The sequence below is a fragment of the Vipera ursinii genome (genome assembly GCF_947247035.1).
Source record: "Vipera ursinii genome assembly, chromosome: 3".
In the NCBI taxonomy this organism is placed as follows: Eukaryota; Metazoa; Chordata; class Lepidosauria; order Squamata; family Viperidae; genus Vipera; species Vipera ursinii.
In genome coordinates, this window is record NC_139516.1 from 162,181,997 (window position 1) to 162,204,995 (window position 22,999).

At 36.2% G+C, this 22,999-nt stretch overlaps 1 protein-coding gene across 3 annotated transcripts in view; it reads right to left on the reverse strand.

Annotated features, from left to right (window-relative positions):
* The window catches only part of ANKRD12 (ankyrin repeat domain 12), a 72,260-nt gene that overhangs the window by 26,807 nt on the left and 22,454 nt on the right, over positions 1–22,999 (reverse strand). For 2 of the 3 annotated variants that reach the window (XM_083359530.1, XM_083359529.1), the window contains exons 2-3: positions 21,526–21,662; positions 7,527–7,674 (exon numbers count right to left, since the gene is read on the reverse strand). In XM_083359530.1, the coding sequence (XP_083215656.1) occupies positions 7,527–7,674; positions 21,526–21,612 (235 nt within the window). In that variant the 5' untranslated portion in view covers positions 21,613–21,662. Of the gene's footprint in view, positions 1–1,908; positions 1,978–7,526; positions 7,675–21,525; positions 21,663–22,999 lie in introns of all 3 variants that reach the window. The other variant, XM_083359528.1, reaches the window with a different exon arrangement.

The window sequence follows — 22,999 nt, forward strand, 5'->3', positions numbered from 1 at the left end:
TATGACCACACATTAAAGAGCATTATGATTCACTTACATACATAACTGTTTGCAAATTTATCAACAGGATTTATTCTGATTTATTCTGATGTATAGGACAGCAAGCTGAGTTCCAATCTTGATATACCTTCATAATAAATAATTTTCATTTTTTGGGATTGGGTATATCAACTGAATGTACATGGAATCAGGAGAGAATTGATGGGAAAACATGTTTACTCTAAAGGTGAAATGAGGTGGGGCTTAATATGCACCAATCAGTAACTTCTCAACGTTTTTTGCCCCTATTTTAATCAGCAATTCTTCTTATAGTCTCATTTTTTTGCTGGGCTATACATTTTCCTTCAAACCTCAATGATTATATCTAAGAAATCTTGAAATCTCTTCCTCCATTCACTGAACACACAGAAAAGACACAAAAATAAAAAGATATTTTGTCTGCAGTTTTGTAGCAAAATATAATAGGAAAAAACTTAGTGATACATTTGTTATTACATACTATAGGCCAAATGAAATTCCTCAATAAAAATTGATTTTTTTAGTTTTTAAAACATAACACAAACTTACTGTTAATTATTGAGCTTTTTGTATTGTTATCAAAAGTATGTACAACCTGAAAAATGTTTTTGCTATGGATAGAATTTTTTTTCTATATATTGCCTTTCAAATTAGATTTAGTAAAAGAATTTCCATTTCCATTTTATTTTTTTCTGAAAATAAATTATATATTGAATATCCAGCCAGAATAATTTACATCTTTAATATTGTCACTATATTAGTTTGGCATCAGCTATGGGTAAAAAGTAGACCTGTCAAGTTTATTAGCCTGAATGTCACGCACATGTTGCTTTTATAAATCTAATAAAACAGGGAGGTCAAGCTTGCCTAGCATGAGTTATAATTTGTAAACTATTTTCTAAGAAATATATACCCCTAGTACAAATACATTGTTTATATTACTTTTGCAGAAAACATATGTAGCAACAGAAGCATTAAGAACACTTTTACAATTATTTTACAGACCAATCCAAATATTTAAATGCAGCTCAGAATCCTAGTTCTCAGAAGTTTCTTTTGCCAATGGAAGAGTTTCATTGCATGGTGACTTTTTCCATCCTAGTGCTCTACTTCTGTCCTACAAAAATCTACTGGTTGCAGTAAGAAGGTATACTATGGGCAATTAATCTCAATCCATCAAATCCCCTGCACCCCACCCCTCATTCCTTAGGTGCTAGAACTAGACCTCTTCTGGAGTTAGTGTGACAAATACTCAGCCAAATCAATGCATATAATGAGAAAAAAAGTTAAAGAAAAAATATTTGCTAAATTAATATTGTTCCCATCCCTTTTTGCTTGAGTCGATATAACAGAAACACTTATATACTGCTTCATACAGTATATACAGCACTCTAAGTGATTTACAATGTCTATTGCTCCCAACAATCTGTGTCCTCATTTTATCAACCTCAGAAGGATGGAAAGCTGAATCAACCTTGGGCCATCAGGACTGAACTCCTGGCTGTGGGCAGAGTTAGCCTAACATGTAAAGTTTTAGATGTGAAAATAAGATTTCCTGCTTCACTCCCATCAATACATTGTTCTAGATATTAATTACTCTTACTATTTAACATATAAATGATGCAACTGCATATGGAATCAAAACTGCTTTTGCTAATAAATTAGTGGTTACATCAGCCATATTCCTCCAAAGTTGTTCACTGAAATGGAAAAATACTATAATAGAAGTTTAATTTGCATTTTTAATTTTCCAATGAAAAAGTAATATTACATTTATATTAATAAGTTATTTGCAGGCTGTCCACTAGTACAGAAAATAAACAAGTACTGTGATGACATTAACAATTTTTAAAAAGCAACTATAGTAATTACACCTGGTAATCTATTTACCTGAATATGTCCTGTAAGAAGGTATTAATCTCTCCCCCCAGTTTTCATTTGTATGTTCTGGATCTGAATCTATAGAATGAAGAAGACATGGGAGAAAGGGATGGAGAAGAGCAAGAGGAAGGAAGTGTGGCATACAAGATAGATACACTACACATGATATTTCGGTTATTTTGTAGCATCTATCTACCACCAATTACAGTGTCGTTTAAAAATCCCTAACAAACTTTAGAATAATTCCTACTTGTATTAAACATACTGGTGACATCAAATAAATATAATGTCATACTGAAATACTGAATAATAATTCAAGGAAACAGTAATGATGTAATTTCCTTTTAGTGCTCCACTTTAATGCTGTTATACATGAAAGTTATTATAATCTAACTAGTACCAGCTTTCTCTGATTTATAAATTGATGCATCTTTTTCAGGTGTTGATTGGCTCAGTAACTAGCTGCTTCTACTTTATTCTAAAAGACTTTACTGCTTTTCAGTGATTCTATGCATATTCACTATATTTTGCCAATTAGGGAGAATGGAGGATGAGGTGAAAGAAAAGGTTTTTTTTTCAACATGCACAGATTTAGCTAAATCACACTTCTACAAGAATATTCAGGTGAAAATTTTTCCTTCAAGAGATCACATAAAGTTCTAAATATACAAAGGTATGTATAGCTGATATTTACTTTCATTTCTAAAAACTGAATGTACTGAACTGGAGAAAAGCCCTAAAGAACCACCAATATGAAATAGCATCATTAGAGAGGACTGATATAGTTTTATAACAAAATGCAATTTGTTAGATTTTTCCTTTACTTTATCAAGGGCAAAAGGTGGAATATACATCATTCTCTCATGCATATTTTTCTCCATAACATCCATATGAAATAGACTGAATGATCGTGACCGGTCTAAATTGTTCTAGGGAATTTTCACACCTGAAGGCTGACTTGCACCTGGATTTCAATGGCTCTAATCCAACACTTCAACCACTATAACATAATTGCTTAATCATATTTGAAAATATGCTTTATAGTTTTCATAAAATATCATTTTATTAAATCTAAAATGAAAATTATAATTTATGAAAACTAAGCCTAAATCGAGATTCAAAGAAAGGAAAGTTACATTAATTCATCTATTAAAGTTCTGCAAACCCATGAGTAAATATTAATATTGCATAATAAAAATTTGATACTAAATAAGAATATGAAGCTAAATATGTTGTTCTGGTTCTCCTCTAAATGGGAACACTGCATTATGCCTTCAATCATCTTAAAATGAGTAAAAACATGTAAAATAATAACCTGCACAAAGGGCCAACAAGCATATCTTAATGTAATTTATAACCAATATTGTTTCAAAATGTAATACAGAGAAATTCACATTTACTGCTTTGATTTTCTTGGAACTGTAAAGAGGTTCTATGACATAGTTGAAGTTTTAAAATAGTCAGAATATATTGCACGTTATCAGCAGCAACAAACCTTAATAATTATAAATTTCTGAGAGAAAAAAATTCATGCATGTATGTGCTTTTTAAATTGCATCCAACATTATTAAAAACTTAATTCATGACTATGAGAATCTTAATTACATCTCAAAATTACTTTTGGTTTTAAATAGAGTTTATTCTTACTAGTTAAATATTAATTTATTTCTCTCATAACTGAACTCACACTATTAAACAACAGAGGAAAATCTCAGATTAAAGAATACATAGATACATCCATTTCAAAATCTTAACAGATCATTAAGAAGCTGGAGAGTTGAGCTATAAATAAACTTCAACTTACAATCATTTGTTTTGAGTCCAATCGAACTGAAAAAAGTGACTCTCAACTAGTCCTTGCACTTACGAATGTTGCAGCATCCCTACTGTCATGTGATCAAAATTTAAATGATTGGCAATTGTCATGTATTTCAATGCTTGCAGTATCCTGGGATCATGTGATTGTTATCTGCAACCTTCTGAGCCAGTTTTTGACAAGCAAAGCCAATGTGGGAAGCCAGATTCACTTCACAACAGAATGATTCATTTAACAACTGTAATAATTTGCTTGATAACTGTGGCAAGAGGAATCATAAAATGGAGTGTGACTCATTTAACAATCAACTTGCTTGGCAAAGAAAATTCTGGTTTCAGTTGTGGTCATAAGCTGAGGACTATGTGTACTTTTGAATTTCCATTAAAACTAAAAATACATTATTTGTTACAATGTAGGTCATTAAGATAACTAGTTTGGTGTAATGGTTAAAGTGCTGAGCCAGAAACAAGAGATGGTATGCTCTTGGCCTCCTTTAGGCATGAAAATTGGCTGCATGATTCAGTCACTTTCTTTCAGCCCAATCAACTTCACAGGGTTGTTGTTGGGAAAATATGAGGTGCTAGATTTGTTCGCAATATTCAGCTATACATAAAAATGGGAGTATAAATATCAAATTATAATAATTTGTATAAGGACATCATTATGCAAATAGCACAAATTATAGCATTCATGAAGATTTATGGTAGTTCTTTAATATAACATAAATTTAAGTTTCTGTTCTGGACAACTTCAGCTGCAGTCAGTATATTGAAGGGACAACTTCAACTTCAGCTATTATGTTAGGGCATAGTCACACAGAGGTTTTGACTATTACATCTGAAGTCTATAAAATAGCAGTTTGTAAAATTTTCTCCATTAATAGATTGAATCACCTAGTTTTTTGAAGGACACCTGATGGGGCATAATACATGTGAAAGATACTTTTCAGTGTTTTTTGAAAGCAAAAATAGGTTCCTATGTTTCAGAAAACTATAGTAATTAGGAACAAGAAACTACACAAAACCTGTCTAATCTTATTATTACATTTTTGGAAGCATAATAGGAAATATACGTTGATACCTGACCTATCGGTTCTAAGCATTTCCTTCAAGATGGAAGAAAAGGAAAAAAGAGGATGACCAGGAACAAGGTGGCTGAACTCAATTAGTCAAGTCATTCTGGAGAAAATTTAGCTATATGGTTGTTAAGAATCAACACCAACTTCATGGCACATCATCATCATCACCACCACCACCATTACCACGACCCTGTTCTTGCAGTGCCTCGAAAACCTCTTTCTCCATATTGTGCAATTTGTAGAAGTAAGCTTTTGAAAGATTGCAACAATGGCACCCATTTGCAGAATGGTGTGAGGTGGCCTCAGTAGGAAGGTTGTGCCTATCAGTGGCTGGGCACACCTGATAGCAGCTGCAGAAAACTTCAAAGGTAAGTGGGACACTTTAACTGGCTGAGGTCTCCTCATAGGCGGGGGAACAACTGAGGCCTCCTGGGCCAAGACAATTTTATGTGTGCTGATGGGCTGGGTAGGTGAATGAGATTGGGGAAGAGATAAATAGCTAGGGATAGTTGAAGCACACTTTTGGTTGTAAATGCAGGTAGACAGCTAAACTCCTGAATTTTCATCATGTGACTGTGGGAGTGCAACAACTTTGGGCACAGATCATAAGTTCTTTCATTCAGCATCATCTTAATTTTGAACAATTGTTGAACTAATGATTGTTAAGCAAGGACTACATGTATTCTGAACCAACTGAAACTTATAGAGTGCCTTAAAAACAGCCTTGTTGAAGAGACAAGTAGAAGGACATGAAAAAACAAAACAAAAACAAGAGAATATGATTTCACCTACACCCATCCCCCCAGAAAGGGCACAACACAAATGGTAAACAGATTCCTGGACACTATCACTAGCAGTATTTTTTAAAACCTAGAAGTATTCCCCTGCACAAAGAAAATGTAAATCCTTAAACAACATGATCTATACCTCTAGATCATCAAATCAATTCTTAACTGCCTAAATAATCTTTACTTTTATTGTCTCCATGCCAAACAAACCAAACCCACAAAGAACTAAACTTTCTTTCATGTTAATTCAATATCCTTACTTTCAGGATTAGGAAATGGAAGCTGAGTATCATCTCAGTCAGGATGAATCCTCACATATTTATTAGGTCCATGTAATGCTAACATGGGAAATAGGAAAATACTGTGAGAGCCCTGTATTATACATGTGAAATGTAGAAGCAATCTTCCAACAAAATTTAACCCAGAACAATACAAAAAGCAACAATTATCAAACAGACCTTTCAATATGAATGCAATATAATGTTGCAATATAACGCAGTATAAGAATATTCGGGGGGGGGGAAGAGGAAATGGACCAAGAATGAAAGAAACTATCTCAATGAAGCTCCACGTAAACCAAATTATTTTGTAATGAGTTATAATCTCATAGAGGAGTGTTTCCTTTGATCTATACCAGGGGTCCCCAATCCCCAGTCCATGGCCTGGACTCAGTCTGCAGCCTTTTGGGAATGGGGCTGGGCAGGTGGCAAGTAGAAGCACGAGTACATGAATCTCCATTTGCGCAAACAGTGGAAGCGCACACGAAACCATCTTCTCTCCTGCCCCCCGCCAGTCCACAGGGCCAAAAAGGTTGGGAACAGTTCATCTGTACTATTTTATTTTATTTTATTCCATTTATATCCCGCCCTTCTCCGAAGACTCAGGGCGGCTTACAAGCTTAGCAGTAGCCTTCATTCTATGTATATGCCTGCTTATTAGGGCTTTCGCGCCCCCCCCAGCGGCATTATTACAAAGTCAGCTTAATTGCCCCCAACAATCTGGGTCCTCATTTTACCTACCTCGGAAGGATGGAAGGCTGAGTCAACCTTGAGCCTGGTGGGACGCGAACCTGCACTAATTGCAGGCAGCTGGTGTTACTTAAGCAGGCATTAGCCCACTGCTCCACCAAGGCTCTTGACTTGTTTTACATGTTAATTAAGTAAACAAAGAATCAAGCATGCTTTAAAAGTGCTTTTGCATACATATATTCTGAACTTAAATATTGCTACTTTCCCTTAGACACTAACATTGCTGAATGATCAGGCAAGCACAAACTCATCTTAAAAATTAAACTTACAGTTCACTGAAAATAAAATACAAAATCATAAACAGCATGGTCATTAGATATTTTAAAACAATGGAATTTGTAATTTAAGCAATGGAGTGCATATCCGCATCAATTCTGAGTACCTCATCTATCCAAATGAATATTTTAAGCCTCTTTAACTGAGAGATTTAAAGATGCATTGAATTATATATTTTAAATGAATGGGATCTGAAGATGCTTAAATGTAGGTGATTTGTGTCCTCATGTTTACATTTCAATACATTAATTTACAACAAATATCTGATCCTCTTCTTTATCAATTTGATTCTTTTTTTCTGCCCACACATCACTTACAATTAGCAATTGTGTTCATCATTGATACGCATGGGTATGAATTTATTTAAACACATAATAGGAATTCCCACACAAAATACTGCTGGAAAGCATCAATCTGACTGTAAAACAGATGCATAGCAGGTAGATTTGCTATGAATTGTACAAAATGAAATATTTTAATAGTTTCCCTTATAATTTAAGAGAATCACTTTGCTGGACTAATAGCTAACAAAAGGGATATTTCACTCTTATTTCACTATTTTCATATTTTGTGACAAACCAATGTTAACAAAATTATCATAAGCATGATGAAAAGAGAAAATAAAACAAAAAGGGCTCTACCTGTATCTGAATTTCGATCTTCATTTCTGGATGGACTAACATTAAACTGAAGTTTACGTTTCATGGAAGATTTTTCTTTCATGTCCTTTCCCATATCACTCCTATCCACTTTTGCAGTTTTGCTGTAGGAGGCAATCTTGTCCTTGCTCTAATATAAACAAAAATATACTAGGTTATGAGTACAATGTTTGCATAAGACCAATAATAAACAAAATAAGCACATTCATTGAAAAGGCTTCAACTCAATTAATCAACAACAATTTTCCCTACAAACTTTCCCTTAATTTACAACACTCTAGTAAGTATATTAAACTTTATTGTGAAACCTTTGTAAACATAGTTGAAACAAAATGCTAAAGAGCCAGATATCTTCTATTTTTTATAGATGAAAATAAAATTGTTATTGCGCAAAACTGAGCTAGAATAACTAGAATTATGGAATAAAGAAGCTATTCCAAATCTCCCTTTCTCAAGAAAAATTCTAGAACAAATTATTAATTTGATCAACTTGTATCAAAATATTTTATTAAAGTCAAAAGAAAAATCAGTAAGGAAATAATAAACTGATTCCTAAAACTACAACTGAATCTTTCAGGTATGTCAGTTTGTGTGTTCTAATACACTACACATGATACACTACAGAGGGCATCTGAATAACTGATTGAGCATATAATCAAGGGGTGCTTTTTTTTTTTTTTACAAAACATAAAATACACATACATATTCTGTGTATATATGCACCCAAAGGGAAAAACAATGGATTACATTTTATCCTTCTCTCCAGCATTCTGTTTTAGAGTAGCAAAAAGTTAAGTTGACAAGCTTTTTACATGAAAACTTTTGATAACTGTTTAATTGTGGCAGAGTACAATTTAAATGAATTAATAAAATAATTATCTACAGAATAACCTATTTCAGCAAAAGTCAAAATGCATTTGGTTTTTCTTTACCTATCACCCCTATAATTGGCTTAGAAACTTTACACCTTGCACAGTAAATAATAATTGTAAGCAAAACTTCAAATTCAATAAGTGGGATGCCACTTAAAACTGATAATATAGAAATCTCCATTATTAATTTTGGTGGCCTCTTATAGGAAAGCCAGGACAGATTGTTATACTTAATAGAACTGGAATTACTACAACTTAAGCTGCAATGTCACCTACTAAATTCTCAGGCATTTTCTGATTTTTATGTGCGCATCCAGCATCTCCAGAATTACTCTGATTTTGGCAATTGTTCTATGAAATGAAACATTTTTCATTGATGCATGGATGGTGGGAGGGCCTAGCATTCATTTGGCAGTCTCCCTATACTAAAATAGTTAATATATTCAAAAATTCACCAGGATGAATACAGAGAATATTAGAAATAAATCAAAGAAGATATGCTATAACAGACAGAAAGAGCTATTGTTATAAAACAGACAATATTAATGCACGAGAGCAAACTCTTTTGAAAGGTTGATATGAAACAGAGAAAATCACACTTCTTAATCTAATCTTTCTTCACTTACAACCTTAAAAACAGATCTTACTTTTTTCCAGCCATTTTATATAAATATACTCTGTTAACTTGTACGTTCTAACATTAAGAATATTTATCAATCAATCAATCAATCAATCAATCACATTAATATAGCTGGCCATCTCATGACAAAGTAATTCTGGGTGCCTTATAATAAAAATAATAATAAAATCCAAATGTTAAAAAGAATCCCAATTAAAAAACATCAACAATATGATTATTAACAAGATAGTGGAGAGAATTGAATGCAATCATCTCACCAATTCACCAATTCAAATATATCCTACTGATACTTAATAAATGCAGATGTTATCCTCTATTTACACTGAAGCGTACTATCAGGATCTGCAAAACTCGCTTATCTGAGAATGAAATGTTAGAGAGGATTCTGAAATAATTTATTTCCCACCAGATTATGCTGACTTCCATCTGGAACATAACATCCCAGGACTGCTTCAAAGTTTTTCTAAAGTAAATCATCTGAGCTGGAAACGATTTAAAGAGTCCTGGGAAGAGCCCAGGCCCAAGCACACATATTTTATGTGCAATGTTATATGTAGGACATCATAAACTGCTTGCAGTTCAGAGAATCTGCTTCGAGAAAGTGCCAAATTCGCCCTTCAAATGGCATTGTCCAGAAGAATATTTCTAAATTCTGTAGTTTCATGGAAGCAGAAGGAGCTGCATAAAATGGGAATATTAGAATATAAAGGATGCAAATTTAAGTCTTCTGGATTGAGAAAACGTACAGGGTGCTAACTCAAATAAATATCAATTTCAGCTTTAGCCAGAAGTTAAATTATTTAATTTTAAGAGAATTGTTATTGATGCAAGTGACCTACTTCTATGGACATATTTAAAAATTTTAATATGTCCCATTCATTTATAAATGATGTACCCGAATCAATATTTCAGTTTTGGCAGAATGATACCCTGTTGGTTGCATTCAAAAGTTTTGCTGATTTCTGTGATTGTTTTATCACAACCATGATGTAGGTGCATCCAACCACAGTTGAAAGTCCTATGATTTAGTTTTATATAAAATGAATAGAAATATTTTAATTTTACAAACCATAACCCTATCAAACTTAATCTTCAGACTTTAGAATCAAATGACAATATGATTAAATTCCAAGAAACATTTGGCTGATTGTCTTTCCTGACAGGTTTAAATGTATATTTCTTTTGAACAAGTACTAGAGTGATACACAAAATAAGATAGAAAAACAGCTTTTGCGAAGAGGAGAAGCATGTGTAGGAATGCGAGATCTGCTGTTTGCTGAATGCTTTTGCAAAGAGGTGAGAAGCCTGTAGGAAGGAGAGGTTTGCTGTTGGCTGATACCTTCCCTCCCCCACCATGAACTCCACTAGTGTAAGACTAATGGTAGGGGGAAGGGAAGGCGAGCATCTAGTGACGAAAGAAAAACAGCTTCACCAGCGTCTGAGCTAAAGACACCCCCCCCCCCGCTTTACTGTCATGTGGCCCAGCCTGTTCTCCTTTCCTACCCCAATATCTTTTGAGCTCTGGAGAGCTTCAAAAGGTAAGTTAACCATCAGAGATGGATTGGGAAGGAGCATGTAGAACCAGGTGGGCTAGCAAAGCAGGCCCAGTGCCTGTGGGGACCCAGTGAGGCAGGATGGGGTGGAAATAGGTAGGAGGCATGTTGCAGTTTCTCTGCAGTTGGTTGTAAGGGCAAATGACTAATGTGGTGCTGCAACATACGTAACTTCAGGATTGGGTCATAAATATTTGGGGGGGGTCATAACTTCGAACCATTGCTAAGTAGTATCGAAACTAAAGGACTGCCTGTATAAAATTGATTTATTTAATCAAGATTAACATGTATATGTGATTGCTTCTGGTAGCATTGATTTTTTTTTTAATTAGGACTAAATGACAAGGTTTTAAACATTTGTTTATGAGACGATAAAAAATAGGAAGAGATTTTTTTTGTATTTAAAAGAAAGTGATGTTTTTATGTTAAAAGGAAAAGAATACAACACTGGTTTATTTGATGAAAGGTAAAATATACAGTATGTTGTTATTTCTGATAACTGTGGATTTTTACTGATTAGGACTAAATGATGAGGCTTTAACATTTGTTTATAGACAATATATAAGAAAACATCTTTTGTTGTAATATTACAGCAGGTGATGAGTTACTGAAATTGTTTGTACTTATCTTGATAAAGGGAAAGGCTTTCTTTATATATCTTTTTTCTTTACTAGTTTTCAATTTTTTCCTGCATTTTTAAATATTTTCTTTAGCTGCATTAGTGTTTACTTTTGTAGCTGTAAACATTAAAAAAAATATAAATATGTGGGGCAAGGTAAGAAATTAGGTAATAGCAGTGCCATGCCAGACAGCAAAGAATCCAGAAGTTGTATAGGATGGGATGGAACCTGATTCACCACTCAGCTCAAAATTACATGGATGACAGGCAGCATTATCTACCTCCTCAACTAGCTACAGATTAATCTTAAATTCATTATTATATAGAACATGTAAGAAGTTCTTACCAATAACCCAATACATTGTGGTATTATAATTAAAATTGTTTCCAATTCAACAATCTTGACCTCAGTGTGCAGTTAATGTAATACTGTTCTGTTTTTAAATAAGTTAAGCCGATTTCTTCTCATTATTTTCAGTTTATATTTAAGAATATTCATTACCGAATCCCAGAATTTTTAAAATAAAGGTTATATTAAGTAGGCTTCCTGCTTTTTCCTGGAATACACTCTGATTAAATTCATTTTTTTGCCTGTAAAGGCACATGCAGAGCTCATAAGGTAAATTATGATGAAATTCTGAACGTTCATTCTCATGTTTTTTTGTCTGGGAAGTATGCACAAACTACCACTACTTCCTCACAAAGTACTTTAATAACCTAATAAGATCAGCTCAAAATAAATTAATGGTCTGAGAAATTTATCACAAGATAAGAATAAAACAGGAAAAACAGCTACATGTGCATAGTAGTACTGAAACATTTCAATATGGTAGTGTAAAACATTTACCAATCAATTGATTCTATGAAGTATAACTGTCTAAATAAGATAAATACTATATTTTTTTAAAAAAGCCTTTAAACAAGCATCTATTTAAACCAACATGTATGTGACTTAATTCTAAGCAATATTACCGTTGTATATATTGCATTCCCTAATATTTTGTAATAAAACTTAGGGAGAAGATATTATTTCATTCCATGTTTTACTATCTAAAAATTGTTAATATTACCTATTAAATTATTTAATAATTTCATTTAATTTATAATTTTACTTAATTAAATTTAAATAATTTTATATCTATTCCTCATGAATAGTTCCAAATATTTATTCTATGAATGGAATAAATTCTGCTGAGGGAAGCAATCCTAAAGTTTAAAGCTTGAAGGATAAACTGAAGAGTCTGGGGCACAATAACTCAACTCAGCACAAGCAAGACTGATTGGTTTTTTGTGTTTGAACCTTCTAGTGCTGGGGTTTTTTCACCCTTGCCTTGGATGAGGTGACACTGGTTCAAACATGTGTGGAATGCAATCTTGAGGTCTTCCTACACTTATGGCTCCTGCTCCTAAGAGCAGGTGGCAGCCATAGCTAGGAGACCTTTGCACACCTTTCTGTTGTGTAGCAGTTGTGCCAGGTCCTGGACCAGGAAGCCCTGCTCATTGTTACTCATGTCCTTGTGATCTCCAGTCTGAAGCACTGCCGTTTAAAAGCATTCTGGAGCTTCATCTGGTATAGAATGCAACAGCATAGATAGTAAATGGTGCCACTTATTCAACATATGTAACACCTCCATTCCACAAGAGGCATTGGTTGCCAGTATGCTTCAGAGTGCAATTCAAGGTACAATTTAAGCCTCATCATCCAGGATAGGCTTTCATCTTCCTTCTCCTCTTTAATCTCATCATCATGTTCTTAAGTGCATCCATCTCTTTAATCATCATTGGGATTATTAAAAAAAAATTTTAAATTTAAAAATTTCTGTCAAGGATAAATCAAGACAATTTACATCCCCCCTTTTTTACAAATTATGTTAAATACTGCATAACTAAATTGCTATAAATTATTCTTCATGGTTTTGTTATAGTTAAATTATTTGGAGTAAGATTGTTGTTGTTTTAAATATTCTTGTAGTATACAGATTAATATATTTCTTTCAATAAATCCCTCAAAGTCCAAAAGTCATTATTATAGGAAATAATGGCAAGAAAACCTCATTCACTTATACTATTTAAAACAGGGTTTAAAAGGGATGATCATTAATAGGCATATAAATGATGATGATAACTTTATTGTCACTTTGAATGTACACCAATTGGCATACATCAAAATGAAATTTCGTTGCATACAGCTCTCAAAGGGTCACCACCTCCAATATATACTCCTTGTTCGGGGCCCGCTCAAATTTCACATTGTCCATTTTAGTCTCTAGGGAGTGAACGATGGCAAACAGGATAGATGGAAATGGGGCTCCATGTGGATTAGCCCTCAAATTCGCTTGTATTCTGACAACCTCGCCTTCTTTCCTTTTTCTGATCCTGACTCTTCCACCCTTTCCTTAAAGAGGCCTTGCTTCTTTTCGCCCCTGCAGCACGCTGCTGCCGCCGCCACCAACTCCTCCAAAAGCCTCTCTCTCTTCCTCTGGGACTGCCGACAGCCTCATCCAAATAACAATAAATAACACACCATGACACACAACTATATGTTGGTTGAGATTTATAGTAGTGGAACGCATCTGGAAGGTCTAAAGTTGAAAATAGCTAAACTCACACTGATGTACAGATTAGAAACAACCATCTATGACATTATGCTTTACCTACATACTGTACTGCAGATGATCCTGACAACATATCACTACTGAGATGGGGCAACAATGAAAGGAATTCCTCTACTGCAGACATGTCAAACTTGCAACGTCATGTGACGTTGCGCGACATATCGGAACTTTTTCCCCATTGCTGGCAATGGGGTGGGCGCGGTTTTGTCGTGACGTGTCTGGCCCACGGGCCAGCAGTTTGACACCCCTGCTCTACTGAGTTTGCATATTATCACAGAAGATATTCATAAATCTAGAATTTAAACTAGTAACATACAGTACATTTAAGTAACTCATTTATAAATCTGATTTGTTAGATCTAATGGAAGATTTGGCTGATTAACTGGTCACACCTAACTATAATTAGATAAACTTTTCATGTTTCAGTTCTATCTTTCGCTTAACTATGTAAGGCTGCATGTATGTCTTATAAATAATTTTGTAAGAACAATGTCTAAAGGTGCATTTATTTATTTTTGCTTTAATCTGGATTTAATCTATTTCTATAATTGACAATGAAAATGGAAGGGTTCCTTGAAAGCATAAAATACTACTATCTGTATACCTTTTTCTAAGAGAAATGCACTTTGCATACCTAATTCACATTATTAACAGGCAGTCCTCATTTAACAACTACCTGTTGTTCTATTCTGCATGGCAACAGCTGCCCCGACTCTATTACACTGTGTGAGCCACTCACCACATCCTCCCCTGCCCAGCACCATACACTTGGTTCTTTCATACTTGTGCTGCACCTTGCAGGCCACTCACCCATCCTCCACACTTGACAACAGGTACCTCTATCCCTGTTGTAATTGTGCTACACCTCACAGGGCACTTAAACAACCTCCACCACCTTGTAACAGCCACCTCCAGTTCCATCATGCTCACACTGCACCTTAACTGCTTGTTGGTCTGCTTGCAGACAGCCTGGGACTTGCTTAATAACTCACAATCCTTCCTTAACAATGGCAGTGGGGAGTGCCAGGATTGCTGTCGCTAAGCAATGTGGTCATGTTATGTTGTGCTTTACGATCGCATTGCTTAGTGATGGAAATTCTGGTCCCAATTACCATTGTTTACCAAACACTATCTGTATTCAGAAATAAGTCTTTGTTGCAATCTTATCAATTAAAAATGTGCTCACTGATTCTGACTGAAACTCCATATATGTTACAGAATAAGCACAAACGGACTCTTTAAAACTTTCTTTCAGTATACATTTATAGGAAACTGCTATTAGATTACTTTATTCTTCAGGATAGCTAAGAGATGAACACTACTGTAGTCAGAAATTGAAGCCAAGCCTTCCAAGAGGGAAAAAAGCCTGTCTTTTTCAGACAAAAAGTGACTTAAAAAGACAATTCCCTCTTAATCTCTCAGTTGCACAATGCAGAACCAATAAAACACACTATACCTACAAATAGAAAGTTTTTGCAATTTTGGCACAGTCAGTCTTAAAAGCCTCAAGTAAATTTTTCTTATTTACACTCAGTAGACTAGCTATAAATGTATGTTTTATTACAACAATATATTAGTCTTTTGAAAATAGGCAAACACAGGAATATTAGTATGCAACAATGCACAATAACATTTTAACACATTAATTCAGAAGATAAAATATATTAGCTCTGTATTCATGCTAAACTGTTGTCAGGTATTGTTCCTTGATCACTCTATTCAAAGAAAGTTCATTTTACTCCGGAAAAACAGCTATACTAGTTATTCGAGCAATTGCTAGGAAGAATGATTATCCAAAGGAATAAAAAAGAGCCTAATTATGTATCACATTGATAAATGTAAGATAATATATGTGCATCTTCAATTGGGGAAGAGATATGCCCCCAGAGAATTATCATTTTTCAGAAACTGAAAACTGACTGCTGTTCAGTTATCTAATCAATGAGAAAAATCTGTACAGTAGATATTAAAAGCCAAGATGAGACAAATAACCCAATCCTAAAGCATTCCCACCACTAAATCATATGAATATTTTAGCTACCGTATTTTCTGGTGTATAAGACGACCCCCCAACTTTTGAGATGATTTTCAAGATTTTTCGTCTTATACGCCGGAAAATCAGCGAGCCCGGGAAGGCACGCCCTCCCCTCTCACTGTGGAGGAAGCAGGGCAGACTGGTGTCTGGCGGGAGCCAGCAGGGCAGTCCTGCACACGCGCGCGCTCTCCGGCTGCTAAGGAGTGCTCCTTAGCAGCCGGGGAGTGCGCGTGTGTGCAGGACTGCCCTGCCGGCTCCCGCCCGATGCTCTTCCCTCTTGAGGCAGCATCGCTCCCCGGCTCCTAAGGAGTCCTCGGGGATGCTGCCTCAAGAGGGAAGAGCGTCGGGCGGGAGCCGGCAGGGCAGTCCTGCACACGTGCGCACTCCCCGGCTGCTAAGGAGCGCTCCTTAGCAGCCGGGGAGTGCGCGGGTGCGCAGGACTGCCCTGCCGGCTCCTGCCTGACGCCGGACGGCTCCGCCGATGCTGCCTCAAGAGGGAAGAGCGTGAGGCGCCTGCCATGGCTCCCCGAGGACTCCTTAGGAGCCAGGGAGCGCGCATGTGCGCAGGACTGCCCTGCCGGCTCCCGCCAGACGCCAGCCTGCCCTGCTTCCTCCACAGTGAGAGGGGAGGGCGTGCCTTCCCGGGCTCGCTGACTTGCAGCCACGCTGGAGCCGAAAGGGGCTTTTCCTTCCACCCACCCTTTGGAATAGACGCAAGAGCTCCCGGGGTCTGGCGTTTGCAAGGGGGAGGGGAAGGGGCTGAGAGGCTCTTGGGGTGGGAAGGGAGAGTCATGTTGGAGGGGGGACTGGACTAAGGAGGCTTGAAGTTGCTTTGCAAGAACGGGGGCGCTCGATTGATTTATGTACTATTTTCCGGCGTATAAGACGACCCCCCAACTTTTGAGATGATTTTCATGGGTTAAAAAGTCGTCTTATACGCCGGAAAATACGGTACGTATTCTTGTAGCACAATTTTCATTAAGCAGATCTATAAGAATACAGTCAAATATACAGTCATATAGACAGATTTTTTTGCCAGATTAAACCTATCCTAACCTAATAGATATACTCTGGAAGATTCTAGGGACTGGCTATCCTAAATCACTTCCTCTTCCTGTGATCCAGCTCTCTTGTCTTGCCTCTCCCCCTGCCCCGCTCTCTCCTTGGAATGTGCTCCCTTCCTCCTGCTGTGTTACTGTAATCCATCATATCACCCACCCCTGCTGTGTTATTGTAGTCCTTCACACCTGACCATGACAAGGAAGTGAAGGTAAGAGCCCCCAACTCCAGATCATCACCAATGCACCAAGATAACTAGGTCTAGTACAGGGGTGTCGAACTGCCGTCCCACAGGCTGAATGCGTCATGCCAAAACCATGCCCACCCCATTGCCAGCAATGGAAAAAAAGTCGTAATACGTCCCAACACGTCACATGACGTTGTGAATTTGACACCCCTGGTCTAATATATAATCACTGCTATGAAGTTTTTTTTTAAATTGTGTCTTCAGATCAGTGTTGACTTCTGGTGACTGCCTGGACAAATCCCTATAGTTTCCTTGGTAAGGTTTTCCAGAAATGGTTTGCTATTGCTTCATTTCTCAGGTTGAGGGAGTATAACATGGCTTAGGCCCGGGATATTTGCAGGACCGTCTGCTGCCAGGAACGTTTTCCCATCGCCCTGTGCACTCACACAGAGAGGGCCTCCTCAGGGTGCCGTCGGCCAGACAATGTCAGCTGGCGACCCCCAGGGGGAGGGCCTTCTCTGTTGGGGCACCTGCTTGGTGGAATCAACTCCCACGGGAGCTCCGGATGGCCCCAGACCTTCGGTCCTTTCGCCGTGACCTTAAGACATATCTTTTCCAACAGGCCGACCTGGACTGATGATAATGGGGTTTTTAATTATGATTTTAAATGTTTTTATTAGTTTTAGTGGGACTTTAACACAATTTAATTCTTTTTTAATATTTGTATTTATTTGTATTTTATTGTTGTTAGCCGCCCTGAGTCCTTCGGGAGATAGGGCGGCATACAAGTCTCATTATAAATAAATAAATAAATAAATAACTGCCCAAGATCCCTTAGCTGGTTTTGTGCCTAAGGACTAGAACTTATGGTTTCCCACTTAACCACCACAAAGTGACTTTCACTTTTCCTCTCCTCTCTTCTCTTTCCTGCCTTTGAGTAAGTCTTGATGCCTTGTGATTGCCTGGAGACGTCCCTACAGTTTTCTTGGCAAGGTTTTTTTTTAAGTGGTTTGCCTTTGCCTTGTTCCTATGACTAAAAAAGAGACTGGCTCAAGGTCACCCTGCTAGTTTTGTGCCTAAGACAGGACTAGAATTCACAGTCTCTTAAGTTTCTAGCCTGGTGCCTTAACTCTTGTACAACACTGGCATCTTTCCTATGAATTAGACTCATAACGTAGGCCAGGTACATAGTTGCCCGGAATGTCTGAGCTGATTCTGAACCTATGCTCAGAGAAATCAATGTTGCTCAATTTACATGAATTTGGGGACCTCCAATGCCAACCCAGCCATGGTCTTAGGTAGCTTGGATGTGGAGCCTGAAACACAGCAGGAAGACTGGTACAGTAACAGCAGTCCCATCTGAAGCCTGTACTAATGAGATCCAATCTCACTAGTGCAGACTCATACCCAGTTAGCTATGGAGCAGTGCCTAAAAGCCACCAGAATCTCTCACATGGCATCAGCTTCCTCCTGTCCTTGCTCTGGGGTTGGGCCACTCTCAAAACCCAAGTCAGCCTGTTTCTAAGTGAGGACTCCTCTAATTCTCTATCAGATCATGGAAGAGGAGGACTTATTCCAGTTAGATCTGATATTCAACAGCAGCAGTCAAAGCCCAGGACATTGTCAGATCGCCGGGTAAACCAGACAGGAAACATAACTAAGTGAGTTAAATCTACTTTACTGTAAGACTATATTAGTATAATCTTGTTAATCTGAGGGTACAAACTTCCCCTGCCACTTTTAATCATTTGATTAATTAGGTTGGGTCCTTCCTAATTTTTTTTTCCTGACTATTAAATTCTTGGGGTTTCCCCCTTCTCTTAACTGATTGATTCCTAGGCAGCATCTCTTTCTCTGAAGCCCCAAGGTCATCTATATATTCCATTACAGGCACTCTGGGCCTGAGCACAAAGGGCTGGAATGTAGAATCTGTACAACAGGTTGAGCATGCCTTCTCTGACAGCACCTTGAACCATTTCCCACTATATCTCCCTTGCCCATCATCATAGGCATATATCACAGCCTGTTCCTACCCTCAACACGCTAATCCTATCATGTTGTCCCTCCCTCCCAAACAAAAGGCCTCAACTCACATTCTGATGATATAACCATCCACCAGCTCTCTAACCAGTTCTTTGAGATCTTCTGCCTAGCACTCAAAATCTCTAGTCAGATGAACAGCTGATCAATGATGGTTCAACGTGTTGTGGCTCCACCGCCAGCTCACATTCAATCCAAATAGTTGTATAGCCCTGTCCTAGCCAAGATCAAGGATGTTCATCAAACAGATCTTCCTGATCTTTCATCTCCTTTGCTGCCACTCTTTGCTGCTGCTGCTGGTTACTATTGTCACAAAAAGGAAGACTGAAGACCCTGAGTCCATACATGACCTCCTCAGATAAAAAAACCCAGCAAGCTTTTTCTAAAACTCCTGCGTTCTGATCCCAACATATATATATGTTGGGATCAGAAACAGGAAATGAAAGAGTTAATTAGCAAGGTCCATTCAAAAAGCCTTGACAAATACTTAAACATACATTTGCCTTGCCTTCCAGCTAATAAAAGAGAGAAAGAACCCGTGGCTCAGGAAGTTAAAACACTGCCTAATATATAATCAGCCCAGGTTCGAATCTCAGATAAAGGGTATGACTAACTGATGAGAACATAAAGAGTTCGAAATGATCATCTTAGCCTTCCAAATTCTTTATTAGCAATTTGAATAATTTGCACAAATAATGAGCTGTCATAAGTTGACTATGTCCTGTGGATAAGCCCTGAGTCGGGCCAAAACAGGAATGAAAGAGTTAATTAGCAAGGTCCATTCAAAAAGCCTTGACAAATACTTAAACATATATATATATATATATATATATATATATATATATATATATATATATATATATATATATATATATATATATATATATATATATATATATATATATATACACACACACCCCCTAGAGGAGGTGCAAATATATATATACACACACACACACCCTAGAGGAGGTGCAAATATATATACACACACACACCCTAGAGGAGGTGCAAATATCTTAATGTTTTGTCATTCTTTATGCTTTCCTGTATGATTCTATGCTGCAACTAGGAATTGTTTGGTCAGAATCAATCCTTTTGGGAAGATTCATTATTGTTTGATGTTTCCATTTCAAGATTGTCTCCACTTATGAATCAGTTGAGCCCCAGAGCTTTAGACATTTTTTGTAATCTTTGCCAGATTAGTAAGCATAAGGACTCTTTACAATTTCATTTGAACAGGATGTGATCTATAAGCTGGTATGAATCTTACTGTAATGAAACAAGGTAAGATTATGAGATTTACATAGGCCGAATCTGGCCCAAATCAGCACTATTTAATGAAGTATCCAAATAGCTGGCTATAGGTATCCTATTAACAGAATTGCTTGAAGTAGGGATAGAGGTGGGAAACAGTAATACTTTTCCACATTGGCAGATTGTATGTTGAGTAACTTTGTCAGTAGGATCCACATGAAACTTTGATAATATTCTGGGGCAAAGATATGTAAAAGTTCAGGGAAATTCAAATGGCAAGAATACTTTTAAGTAGAATGCATTCATGGCAACAGGAAACACCAATTTACAAAATAAGAATTTCAATTACAAAAGTCATTGTGGAAGCACCAGTAATTTTATTAATTTAATATTGAAACAACAAAAACAACAATTATTGTACCAATTTATGAGTCTTTAAAACCTTAATGAAAAGAAATTGAATTAAAATTCACTTATGCAAGTATTAGTATTATATAATTAATTCCACTGGAAAAGATGTTGAATCTTGAACATTTCAACTCATCACATATTTTAACTATGATTCTATTGTTCCTGAATGACTATTCCAGAAATTATAGATACTAAAGACTTCCCCTCCATAAACAGGAAATGACTAATTAGCAATGCCTCCTTTCAACAAAATCCAGTGGTCTTTCCTGAGATAAACTTCGAACTATTTAATTAGTTTTCTCCTCTTCTAATATTTCATACTGGATGAAGTTTGCTGAGATAGAACAGGAAGTGATAGTTTATATAATACAATTTCCCATCTCACCTCATTTTACTACTGTTTCAAATCTTAAAATTAATGCTATGAAATACCATCTTCAGTATGTTAAATGAAACAGCGAGTTTACCTTCAAGCAATTTCCCCAATTATTATATATGACTGAAAAGTTTTATAAAAAGAAAAAAAAATACAATAAACAATATCATAGCAAAGGAGTACGGTTTCTTTTAGCGTGTGACTATAACAATTCCTTTTGGTACCAAATAAAATCCATTTATTCAACTAATTGTTTTTAACTCACAAAGATTCCGTTTCCATAAATTAGCTAAAATGTAATCTTAAGTATCTTTTTATACCTTTCTTCCAGTTGGTTTCTCCACCATGGTGCTATCGCTGACAGTATTCTGAACTTGAACTGTCTTTGTTGACCCAAACCTGGGCATTTTATAGTTGTTCACTAAATTTATCTTGCATCAATATGCTCATTATGTATCTGCCAAGTAAAAAAAAGATAAAGAAATAGAAATAACCACCTGTATGTATGAAATTATTCAGCTACACAGATAAGAAATGCACTTCAGTCTTTATAGAATTGTTTACCTGTAATAGCATAATTAAATTATACTGAGGCTCTTAAAAGCATAAATATCCTAGATATATATGATTCTGTTATCTATATTCATCTGATAGACATAATGAAATGAAAAACAACCCCTATGGTAATAGTGGAAGTGAGGTAGCTGGCATTCTTTCTGGCAATGAAGATTACCAACTTAGACTCAATCAATGTAATTTTCAGTTGCTTATTAAAAAATACTGAGGTTAAAGTAGCACCACTTACTATGGAGGCTAAATCGTATGAGGAACAGTTGAAGGAGTTAGATATGTCTAGCCTATTGAAGAGAAGGATTACAGGGGTACGTGATAACTGTCTTCTAGTACTTGAGAAGCTTGTTAAAGAGAGATCTAACCTAGAAGTAAGGAGAAATTTTCTGACAGTGAGAACAATCAATGGGATAACTTGCCTCTTGTTATGAGTGCTCCATCACTGGAGGTTTTCAAAAATAAACTGGACAACCACTTGACAGGGATGGTATAGAGCAGGGGGTTGGACTAGAACAATGGTTCTCAACCTTTTCTAGACCCCACTCCCCTAGAACGCTTCTGATATATTCTCACACCCCTTACAAAAGTTCAAAATAACAGCAACAAATTATGCATATGCACCATAATTTTGAAAAACCACGTTTTTGCGCCCACTGGAATATCATCTTGCACCCCTAGGGGTTGTGAGCACCCCTGGTTGGGTAACCCCTGGACTAGAAAAACTCTGGATCCCTTCCAGCCCTATGATTCTATGTTCTATATATTTTGTATTTCTAACTGTATTGGAGAAAGTTGGAAGTTATTTATTTCTATTAGGTTTTCTTTATTCCTTTCCACCTTTCCTTCCCCTATCTTTTTCATTTTTAATAATTTTTGTTTGCTTTTTTATATTCTATCTTTTGTAGAAGTTTAATTTTAGAACAATAGGTCTTGAACTCTGCTTAAATATAAGTACATATTAAATAAAAATACCAAATATTAGAGTTAAAATATTACATAAATTTGGGAACACAGTGTAGGCGTAGAAAAGGTTAAAGGATCCACAGACTGATCAAAATTTTAAATTAACATTTTGTATGGTTAAAGATTGGCATTATATGTTAATATTTATCCTTGGATAAAGAATGATCAAACTGATATGCAATTTAATATGTATTTTCAAAAACCATGGAAGGTTAGGTCTACAGTACATATAGAAACTTTAAAAAAATCCGAGTATACAAC